The sequence below is a fragment of the Myripristis murdjan genome, chromosome 24, assembly GCF_902150065.1.
Source record: "Myripristis murdjan chromosome 24, fMyrMur1.1, whole genome shotgun sequence".
Taxonomy (NCBI): Eukaryota; Metazoa; Chordata; class Actinopteri; order Holocentriformes; family Holocentridae; genus Myripristis; species Myripristis murdjan.
Window position 1 is genome coordinate 19,432,880 of NC_044003.1, and position 12,419 is coordinate 19,445,298.

General features: G+C 40.5%; 1 protein-coding gene across 1 annotated transcript in view; it reads right to left on the reverse strand.

Moving 5' to 3' along the window:
* Window positions 1-2,788: 2,788 nt before the first annotated feature.
* Window positions 2,789-12,419, reverse strand: part of enah (ENAH actin regulator) — an 87,250-nt gene continuing 77,619 nt past the window's right edge. Inside the window, exons 12-14 of the mRNA XM_030047244.1 lie at window positions 8,835-8,919; window positions 7,649-7,706; window positions 2,789-6,683 (exon numbers count right to left, since the gene is read on the reverse strand). Coding sequence (XP_029903104.1) covers window positions 6,646-6,683; window positions 7,649-7,706; window positions 8,835-8,919 — 181 coding nt within the window. The 3' untranslated portion in view covers window positions 2,789-6,645. The remainder of the gene's footprint in view (window positions 6,684-7,648; window positions 7,707-8,834; window positions 8,920-12,419) is intronic.

The following is a 12,419-nucleotide window of genomic DNA, read 5'->3' on the forward strand; positions in this document are numbered from 1 at the left end:
TGGCCTACTAACATATTTACATACTAACACACTGTACTAGACCTGCAATTGTGTTTGTTATTGATCTCCTATTGATTGACATTCATCCTCATGGGAAAAAATGGCATACAGTATTGCAAATTGTACATATGCCTTTTTGAGTATATTCATGTGATAAGCTACAGATCTTAACAATAAATAAATAAATATGATAAGCACCTCTTCAGTATTTTCATAAGTAACAGTCATGTGTCCAACCGGGCCTAATTATTTTATGCAGACACATGAATATAGTCTGAAATTGCTGCTGACATTTCATACCATTTGAATTAATTTCCATCCAAATCTCTCTAGATTTCCCAGTACATGCATTTTTAAAAAATCAGTATTTCCATCTTCAAATACCATAACACCACTTTGTTAACCGGCTGCACACAAATCTGCTTGACCACACACCAGGATAAATGTTTGAAGAGCATGTTTTACAGTGTTGAGTTGATGTTGGAGTAATTCGGTCTCCCTCCAGGTGGAGTTTGTGACCTTGACAACATAAAGTGCAATATCTGAGGCACAGATAACCCATCTGCTTCAATTTTGTCACACACAAGCCTGCCTTATCATTTATCCTATAGGTTATCGTGCAGTGTGGCACCTCTGTGGCAAACTGCAGCACATGCAAAGCTGAGTTTGCATCGAACGACCCAAGTCACTCAGAGGAAGAAGTAGAAGAGAGTCAGTAACAGCTGTACACCATGTCTTATTTTCTGAAACACATGAGCTTCTGAGGCCTGGCTGTTTGACAAATCATTCACACCTGCTCCTTATACACCGCGCTCATAAATACAATGAGGGGAAGAAAGCAGATTTTTGAAAATTCAAACTCTCCAATCCAGTTACAGCATCATTGTTTTCTTAGCCCGCTTGTTTCTATGCAGCTCAGTCTGTCTTCCTGTCTTAGTGCAGCTTCCGTTCCACCACAGCCCTCTCAAACAAAAACCTCAAATGAACTACAGACGCACTAGCAAACCTCTCTGTGTGCCCGCCCACGGGAAGTTTCAATATACAGCATGCTCGTGTTGTAAAGCATAGCTGCACAGAGACTTTCTCTGCCCCCAAACCCATTTCCTGTATCTTTTTCCCCTTTTTTTTCCCCTCTCTGACACATGGTAGCTGACCCCACTGAGTGACAAATAGGTCTAGCAGACAAAACAAAAAGGAAGGAGCATGGCACTGCATGGACAGGTGGTCTGTGGATGTGGGTAACAGCTGAGTCAATATACTGTAGGCCGATGCTTGTCAAGTGTGTAAATATACTTAAAGATCCAGTCATAACCAGTAGTTCCCAGCACTCAAAATTTCACTAGGGAGTGTGTCTCACTGCAAAAATTAAATCGCTTTGATTTTACATAGAAATGACACAAAAACAACAAAACATTGCACCAAGGCATTGCAGCCTAATTTGGCCTTCATCAGTTCCTTATTCTGACAAGTGCACGTCTCAGGACGGCCTGTACAAAATCCCCGGTGAGATAATCTGTTGGGTAAGCACACCGAGGTGCAATCCAACCACTGGCACTGCTGTGGGTTCAGAGCTTGCCTTTGACCTTTGTCGCATGTCATCCTTTCACCCTCCTCAACTGCATGACATCAGTCACACATGCCCCTAAGAAGTAAAAAAAAAAAAGACATTTTTTTAGGTTCAGCTTGCTACTAGGAGAAAATTAGCCTCGATTTCACTTCGTCCACCTATTCCTATTCTCCATCGCTGAACTGTGGCAGAACACAAAGCATGGGCACGAGGCACAGTGCAGCAGCTAGACGTACATTCACAGTTAATGGGCTGTGAAACAGAGGCTGACCTGATGTAGTGGCAGATGTGGGCACACCAGGGAGAAAGCAGCCGTGCTGGGAATTTGAGGTGTTATTATAAACAGAAAACAACATTCAGCCTCAAAAACTGATCTTATTACTATAATCTCAGATTGTTTAGTCACTATTTATGAATACAAGTGACTTTTTGAAAGCTAGACAACAGAGCAAAAAAAAAAAAAAGATGAATATAAAATATTATCAAGAGAAAACTGTGCAGTTTGCTCCTTTGTCCAGTTTCCTTTGCTCTTAACTCAAGTACATCACATAGGATGTTTGTGATTGTATTCATGAAGTTGTTGTTTTATTCTTGATCAGAAGCCACAGGATTTCTCTTGAAAACAAGAGCAGTCTTGGTCTCTTTGTCTCAAACTGGGACAAAGTTTTGCTCATGTTCATAATTCATGGCTGAACTTGTGAAAAAAATAAACTTCCCAAACATCATTATTGTATAGCTAATCTTTTGGATGGAATCTTTTGGCCTAAACGAAGTTGCAATTGGTCGTGTATGACAAATGACTGTTGGCACTACGTTATTTTGTCAACCATAATAAAGACATTAGTCAAAATATTACTGTTTAATATATATCAAAGTCTGAGCATCACTCAAAGGAAACAACTTTTTATCATGTATTGCAATTTTTATTTAATTTGCTCAAACAAAACAATATGTTAGCATGTAAGAAAAGTCTAATTAACATGAGAACAGTATGGTACAATGCAAATGATAAAAGAATAAGAAGAATAAACCCATCCATGAAAACTGTCGGGCCATTAGCCAAATTCACCCCCGCAATCTTCTGGAAAATCCACAATGTACTCAGTTCCCTCAGAGGATAGTAATATGTCTAAGTTCATGGACAAAGATAAAAGTTCCCTTAAGCAATCTGACGTTAACATGGAGCAGATTTCACTGCAAAAGGACAAAATATATATTTACTTTTTTTTTCAGATTTCCAAGCATGTCAAGAAACCTAAGCTGCTGAACACAAACAGTCTCTGTAACATACACATGGCAAGAGGGAAAACAGAACACCATATCCAGACTTGAAAACAGGGCTAGGCTTCATTAAAAAAAAAAAAAAAAAGAAGAAGAAGAAGAAGAAGAAGAAAAGAAAAGAAAAAAGAAAAGAAAAGAAAAGAAAAAAAAAAAAACATCTCGGAGCCAAGATCTCATTTGATCCCTCGTGAGCCCCACATTGAAAGCTGATTGTACCTCTGACCTGTAAGCAAAAGCAAACTCAGCACTGTACAGAGAAAAACCAAATATATGTGGAAACCAAAGACAATCTTGGTGCCGAGGTGTTTTTTTTTTTTTTTTTTTTTTTTTTTTAATTTTTATTTTTATTTTCTTGGAGGGGAACAAAGTCAATTAACTATCCTTTTAATCAACTTGACCAGGATGAAAAACAAAACAAAACAAAAAAAAAAAGCAAAACACAGTTGCATGTGATAATAATGACAGTCCCAAGATATTATTACTAGTCATCTTTAAATCTTTGACGTATTATTAAATGCAACTTTAGAACAAGGCACAAACCATGTAGCTTCACAAACAGAAGTAACCATGTTGATATACTCTTCTTGATCATAACATTTCACTTGCCATCATGTCCAAAGGACTGAATATATAGACAGAAATCTCTCTTTATTAGACAAAATGATAAAAAAATAAGAAAGGCGACTTTGTTGAGAGTGATTATGTTTAGCAGGAGACTGCCGAGTTGAATCCTTTGGTGAGATAGCCACACTATTGGCGACAGAGGCTCTGCGCAACTGTTGTCAACTGTTGGATTGCTCTATGGGTTTTTGTCTTAAAGTGCAATCGATGCTGTGTAAACACTTGTCAATGCAGGGAGCCTCTTAGGTGTTTCCGTATCAGAGGTGGATGAGTGGATGAAATAATGTTTTCAACAGGGAATCTGGAGTGTGAATCAGACCTGAAAATTTGACTCTGACCTACACCAGATGCCAAAAAATCCTGTCCACACTCAATCCAAAGGAGCGTCTTGTGATCCGAAAGTCGGACTTGAACCCTTAATTTTACACAGTATTTTTCCAACTACATTTCATTCAACACAAACCTGAGCCAAACCCAAGCAATAGTTGAGAAATTCAGACAGCCGGGCCATGTCAGGCTTGGATGTAAATGTGAAGGGTGTTATTTTTAATTCTTGGGAAGCAGATAATTTTTCCCAGTCTGATTTCTCATCTTTTGTAGCAAAGTCATGTCTGTGTGAGATCCATGACGAGGTGACCTAGCTGGTGTCCCTGTGACAGCTTAGCCAGGGGTGCTAATGCCTTTACAAAACAGCCACAAACCCTTTGCTGGGATTCCCTACTTCCCCCAACCATAATTTAGGTACAAACATTGTTTATCTATTATCCATGTGCTTTTGCTCTAGGGTGCCAAATGGACTGCTGTAATGGCTTGCACACAGTTTTGTAAAGTTCAGTCAAGTAACTATTGCCTCCCAGGCTGCACATCAATAAAATGGTTGATATTATGAATTGTGGAAATCATGTTATCTCAAGAATCATGCCGTGGACACTGAATGCATCACTGCAGAGCTAATACAGGGGCCTAACACAGTTGGCAGCTGTAACCATCACAATCACGGGGCTGGACTGTAATAGTGAAGCTTTTCCTCCCAATGAGCTCATCTCGCTGTTACTTTGTGGACAAGTGAAGACATGGACCTTGGAAGCAATAGTTTCTTGATCATTGGTCTCTGAGCTCCCGGCACATCCTTCTCAAGTTGATTGTACTTCAAACGTCTGGTGAAGCAAACTCAGCACCGAACCGAAAGAAACCAGATGTTGAAATGACAGTATTTTCATACTAAAGTGACAGTTCCCGGATGTGTGAAAACACTGTTCTCAGGGAAAAATACAGTATGCCATCTTAAGGATTTGACGGTGACAGGAGAGAAAGGCAAAGAAAAGATGAAACAAACATGTCATCAGTAAGCACTGGTGAAAGAGTAAATGGCACATTCACGTCCACATGGACACCATCTCGTATTTGGGCTGACCCTTGTGTCCCTTTCAACAGTTTTACCTTTTAAATAATAATAATAAAAAAAAAGTCCAGAATCAAGGAAAAAATGTTCAGCTCTAATGTGGCTAAAGATACAGTATGCTTGGATTTCATTAAAAAAACAAAAAAAAAACAAAAAAAAAAGAGAAAGAGTTATCATGAATTAGAAATGGTGCAATTCCATGACAGTAAGTCTTACAGTGTGGCTCTGGAAAACAAGTGTTTTTTTTTTTTTTATGTTCAGCCTTCAGTTTCACAGAAAATCTGCGATAAAGTTGACTTGAGGTGGTATGATGTCACACTGTCCAAAGAGGGGCTCAAAAGGGCCAAAAAGGAAAAGGAAAAACAAAGACACTGAAAAATGTTTGGTGGGGCTGGGACCAGGGCAGGGGGCTCAAACTAGATGCTACACTTATTGCTTGTAATAAAACTTGTGACAGTTAATTCAATTTCGTGGCAGACTTGTGACCCTTCACCGTGTAAAGAAAACAACTTTACATGCACAAAACGTACCAAAAATATGACAAACGTGACAGAGACCTAGAGAGAAGGAGGGGGAGGAAAAGATTTCCAATCAAAAAGACGGCACAGAGAAGTAAAACTCAGTTCTATCTACACGTCTGGCCATTGTCAACTAGCATGATTCTGTAGATATTAGCAGATCAGCACTTGTTGTCGACAGAAGAGGTTTGGTAGAGCGCTACAAAGGCTGCCTTGTGACAGGCAGTTACTCTCCGTGTCTCATCCGCCTGCCACGCAACAGCATGAAACAAGAAACAAGAGAAAAGCAGCTCAACAGAGCGCTCGTTCCAGGAGGGGGTTACAGTTACGAATATGTTTTCACAGACGAAGAGACAGACAAGAGAGCATCCTATTTTAAAGATTGGATTATTGAGCTACTTGATATGGCCATAAATCTACACGGAAACAGACATGATTGATAGATACCTTTTTTTTTCTAAATAGCATTTTTTTTTCTCTCTTTTGTACATATTCAGGTTAAAATAGTATTTGAGGAAGACAAGCTTTACAGTGTCCTGCAGTGGTGGACTTCTTCACCAGAGAATGTCAGTTCCCCCATACATACTGACACACACCCACACGCACACGCACGCTACTCCTATGGCATTATGGGAAAAAAAAGGTTTATTTTCCGTCCCCACCCTCTTGCTGTCTCCCAACTCCACACTCACTGTAATAAAACGTGCTTTCTGAGAGTAAATCACAAGTAATGTGCTCAGAGTTCGGATTCTTAGCGTGAAGTTTTCACTGTTCTCTTATGCGCCGACGGTTAATACAGTATCATTGTAGAGTTCAATATTGTTTTTTTTGTGTTGTTTCTTTATGGTTTCTTGTTACTATAGGACAAAGAGAGAGAGAAATCATCTTTGCATAAAGACTTTCGCATCTCTTTCAGACCGTGCGCTGCCCTCCAGGATGCAATGCCCTCCGTGTGAAGGGCGGCACAGATACCGGGCTTCACCAAACGGATACCGTGAGTCACAGCTATCCAAGCTACAAGCCTCCCATTGCCTCCCTCTTGTTTGTTGTACTGTCTGATGTTGCTCTGCCCCAAATCATGTCCTCTCTCAGTATTAATATGATTATTGTCATCGTCGCCATCACCACCTCTTTGTTGTTTTTTTTGTTTGTTTGTTTGTTTTGTTTTCAGCTGTTGTGTTGTCATGTCTAAAAGATGACCGCCGGTGTCTGTCGGGTCACGTGGATGCAGATATGAACATGGAGTTGGGATCCTTCTACGCCGTGTTGGACTTGCCCAGCTCCTCCCTAATTGCTGAGGACACAGAAAGGAAAGAGGAAAAAGCACACGCACATTAGGAATACTGATTTATATCAAATTTGAGGTGGGTCTCACTACCCCGTTATTATGCATTCACACTGCGACCAGTTGTTGAAAAGTCAGTTCCTTTTCTAGGATGTGAAACAACTCTGTCATTGTCCCCAACATATCTTCATTAGTCAGAAAGGAACAGCAGTTACTGTTTCAGACAGATGCATGACTCCTGTCATTTCTAAAGGCAGCTTACCTACCTCACTGTTTTGCATGCAGAGCTGAGATAGGAAGTGAGGGTGCATATACAGTAACTGCCTCACATTCATATTCATTTTGCAGTGAAGTGCTACTGGAAGCCATTTCTTGAAGCCTAACTAACACTACCTAGCTGTGTTACGTCCATTTCATCATTGTTTGCGGCATTGCTATCAAATTAACCATGCACATCGAAGTATTACAACTTCCTGTCTTGGTTTGTTTCTGAACAGGTCACATTTTCATGATCCCTGTGTCGTAACAGCTGCTTATTGCTGCAACAATATTAACACTCAAGCAAGTAACTGTGTAAAAGTAGACAGTGCACAGTGATATGCATTTCCTGTGGCTTGCACGGTGGCAAGAAAAAGAAAGTAAAACATTTGGGTCTCTGTTAAAATTATGAATCTTCTTAATTCCTTTCCTTCAGAAAGAAAGAAAGAGATGCTGTGGTTTGAGATCTGACAGTCGCTGCTGATGCACTGCTCAATGCACTGTTACAGGGTCTGTAACTGTTGTAATGCAGCATCAGTGTGCATGTTCATTTGTGGAAAGACCTGTAAAGAGAACTACACTGAGTACACTTCAGTAGAAGTGTGTATGAACAGCAAAGGAAGCTTCTTTGTATTTGACAGATATCAGCGAGAACAACTATAACCCAAATGTGTGTATGTGAGTATGCAGAATACACAAACTTCAGTCCAAGTTACCATCAATGAGCTCTTCTTTTAGCTTCGACAGCTCCTTTCTCATCTCATCCAGAATGTCCTGTGAAGAAAAAAAAAAAAAACATAAGAGCCAGATTTTATTATTTCCATATAAGCATGGGAAATGTAACAGGCCTGCTCAGAGAAAAGAAACCTGGCAGTGCTCCTTTCCACCTTCAAATCCCCTTGGACAGTCACATGACACTGAGATCAGCAGCTATCTGACGGGGTTTTCCCTGACTTCTGGAGATTGTTAGTTAGGTTGTAACACTGCCAGTGGGCTGAATGTTGCACAGGGATATACTTTCTCCCTCTAACCCTGTCCTTTTGCAAATTAGCTGATCCTTGCACAGTGAATCCCTGTAAAGTTAAGACTTGTGACGCACTTAATGACAGAAAGAAGTAAAGTGACAGAGAGTAAACGGGCAAATGAGCGTGGTTTGTTCTATCAGCCACAGTATCTGAGTGCAAAAGAGAATGGGTGGACAGGCAGCTGGGTGGTGAGTGAAGGAGTCTAGCAAGAGTCTAGCAGGGCGCCACCCCTCGCCCTGTCCTGCTGCTGTAATGATCTGTTGTGGCGGCAGATAGGGAGAGCTTTGGGACGCTCTGCACTTATCTACCAGACTCATTCATAGAGGACAGAGGGAGGAGCTGCCTTGCCACAGGAGACGGTCATTGGGCACACCCACACACTGCTTACTAGCCACAATTATTATCATTATTATTATTCTTTAACAACAGTAAAAAAAAAAATAGATATTGAAAATCCCAAATCCCAAATCACGTATATGGTAGCTAATAGTAACCTAGCTATAGTAAGGACCAAGAAAAAAATATAGGAACAATCCATACATACATCAGGCAACAAACCACATTACCTTATTACCTCATAATTACTTATATTGTAAAATTAAGTGCTACCAGTATTAATGTGTCAACACAACTGTCTCTACATAACATATGGCTGCATGATTATGAGCTCTTTATCTTCAGAAATCTGTAACATAATTATCTTCTATACAGGGGAAAACCGTGGTCTAAGTATTTACAGGAATATTTCTGCACAAGATCTCCATGATGGTAACCCACATACCATGTCCCAGGATAGTTGGGCATAAAAAAAGCAAGATTTGTAATTTCCTGACTAAATCCATTAAGTATGAGAAAACTGGTTTAAGAATACACCCACCTGTTTCAGTCTGTCATAGTCGACTGTTTCTGTTGGCACACCGTTGGCACTTAGGGACGAGGTGGGTGTAGGAGTGGATTTAGGTCTGGAAGGAGAGAAGGGAAAAGATGTTCAATTCAGCTCAGAGAAGAAGAAAGAAAAAGGGGGAAAAGGTGAAGAAAACAGAAACGGCAAGAGAACAGTGTTGTCACCGTGTAATCTTCATGTATGTCAAACACCTGCACCATTTTGGATCTCGCAAGGTCGCTCACACAGCAACATCCCTGGTTTCATACTGTCAAGTCAAAGTAGTATAAGCTTAAAGGAACAGTTCACCAAAAATCCAAAAAGAGAAGAATGCTGGTTAACTATATGATTCCACTACCAACAAGTACGAATGACAGGTGGATATATACAGTTTGCCCATTTTGTTTGGTAGGAAATACTTTCCAAAGAAACTCATCCCTAGCGATGGCTGTGGATCAACCCTGGTACCTGCACCATCATTTTTGGAAAGATCTATTGCTGTTTAGTTTTTCACATGTAAATTTTTGGCCATTTGATCTCCACCAATGAATACCCATCCAGCTCCACCGTATTGAGGCAGATCACGGCAAACTGGAAACATTGGCAAATCACAGAGAAATGATCTGAACTGATAGACGGCATTAGGGGTAACTGGGGAAATTTTGCGTGAACTGTTTCTTTAAGATGAGGGGAAATCACTGAAACGCGTGTTAATGCTACTAAAATGGTAATAAAGCATAAGACCGCAGAAATATCGAAGCATTTCTTTTTCTATTTCTATCAGCATGACTGATGGAGATCATGTCAGATCTGAATTTGAAAACACAAGCTACTTCTGCAGCAAACCAAATTCTCCTCTCACTTTCCATGTTACTATTTATTGCTACCATGCAACTAAATATGAATGACATAATATGACTTCTAAAAGGGCACTGATTATGTGATAGACTGGCTGAAAGAAAAGAAACTTACTAGTAATAGCGAAATATTAACAGCATTAGACAAGTGGCTTGTGATAGTTTCAGACCCTGAATATTTTGTTTTGTCGATACATTGGCTGATTTAAAGCAATATCTTCTTCCAATTATTTGTGAGTGGCTTTAGCATCTGTTGCAGCAAACCTGTTGAGTTCACTCATTTATTCAGTGACTGTATTAACATTTGACTGATAGGCAGAGACTGAGCACACAGGAGGGACACCGCCAAAATTGCAATTCAGAAGCAAATCCTGGTTAGAGCATGCACACACTCACACACACATTTGTGGGAGTCAAGCACGCTCACCTAGACATGCATGTGAACACACACAGACACAAGCACACACACACACAGAGTTCACAGAGTTCAGCTGATGTATCAAACTGTTGCCAACAAGATAACCAGTCCTCTGAAGAGCAGGCTGCATCTCTCCAGTTACTTTTGTAATTCCTCACACCCTTCCTCACAGTGTGGAGAAGGGATGCAATAAATTTCCCTTAGTTTACATGTTTTTTAGTCACATTCCTTTCAAGAAAATCATAACTGAATAATGAATTACAAAGCTGACACCATTCATTCGATGCATGCCACATTTTTGCAGCGCAACTTCCTACGACATTTTTCCTCCTGTGTGTTTGAAAAGACAAGAGATAAGATAAGAGATAAGACGAGAGGATGCAAGCAATCAGGGAAAGCCTACCAAGATCTAACAAAGCACTAATAGAGGAAGTCATTGTGAATAAATCATCGCTTACAAGGGAGGAAGTGTGACTAGGAAGGAGAAGTGAAAGAAAAGAAAACGCACTCTGCACTGGGTTATTCTTTAATATTATGCTTAATTTTACTTTAAATTTGTATTTATTCATTTATTTTATTAGTTAACTCAAGATTTAAGCCAGGGTTTCTGAAATTGGAAATAAGATAGTGACATGCTCAGATGGACACATGGTAATGGAGCATTGTGTTTATGTGATCTGGCACATAGTCATAGTCTGGCCACCTCTATGGGTTGAAGCCATTTTTAATAAGCTGCGATCAAAAACACCCATCTGGTCCAGCACGCACACACGCGCACACACGCGCACACACACACACACACACACACACACACACACACACACACACACACACACACACACACACACACACACACACACACACACACACACACACACACACACACACACACACAGAGCAGGTCTTATCTACGAGTGCCTGCTGGGTCTGTTCTGGCTCTAAAATGATAATAGTGAGCCAAGTCTACTCTGCACTGGGCGGCGCCTCATTTTTCACTGCCTGCCTGTGTGTGTGTGTATGTGAGTGTGTGTATGTGTGTGTGGTAGGGTGGGTCTACATGACGCACATATACGGATTTCCCTATTTTAAAGCAAACAGAGCTGAAAGAGAATACAATTGAGGGGTCTGAGGGCGGCAGAGCATGCGAAAAAAGAGCACAAACCATCCTTCATACAAAAAATGTGTGTTTTAGAAAATGTCACAACACATAGCACCAAATGGCCCACATCAAACAGCAGACTAACAGAGTTGCCCCCTGAAGTTTCGTAATTATGGGAAAGGACACACACACAAGGACAAGACAGGATACATTCCAAACTTTTTCATCCAAGCATATTAAAACACCCCCCACAAAAACACTTCCAGCACAGCAAACTCTGATGGAAAAAGGAAGATTGTTTTAAACGTAGGGGATTTGTCAAACTCTTCGGGCCCTTTGCTCTCTACCTGTTGGAGGAATCTGCTCCCATGGGATTTCTCCACGGAGACTCTCGTCTGTGTGAGCAGCAGAGACACTGACTTTACAAATTAGAGCTTGGTGTTTACGCCCCGAACCCGATGAGACCCAACGGGTGTCACCGAAGTCTGTAACTGTTCACTGAACCCACTCCAGTGTAGCTTTGGAGTTCAAAACTGGTGCTAAAGTGCAATCAAAGTCCCCTGCTTTCATAGAATTAGAAGTAACAGAGCGCTATCGACCCTTTGGTATGCTTCAGGCCCAGACAGACACATTGGGTGTTGGAGCTCAAATTGTGTGGGCCACGTCAAGCTGTGTTTCAAAAGGTCAGCCAATATCTCTGGCACGCTAAAAAATAATTAATCCTTTGGGAGTCCTAAACCATTTTTACAGGTGAAACTTTTCTTGGCAACAGATTTTACTGGTAATTATCTGGCGCAACACAGAACCATTATTCATATTAAAAATACACAAATAAATCAGAAAGAGACACAACAAAAGTGATGCCCTATAACTGGCACTGAGGCTCTGGTCTTCACCCCTCTTACTATTGTTTGCTTAGCATTTGTAAACTATGAATCTAAGGATGTTCTACTGTTATACTCATCGTAAATAACACTGGAGCTTTCTGGTAAATGTCCCAAAGGCAAAATGAAAAGAAAAACTGTTTGTAGGGAGTGCAGTCAAATAGCAAGCTCCAGATATGAGTCAATCCTTCATTTATCTGAGAAAGAAAGCTATGGAACATGTCTTTTAGGATGCAGTGAGGCTATCGTCCAAATTACATTTTTTTTTAAGTTCTTATCCTCCACCAGATCCATGTTAACACAAAACTAGTTGCTAAGACA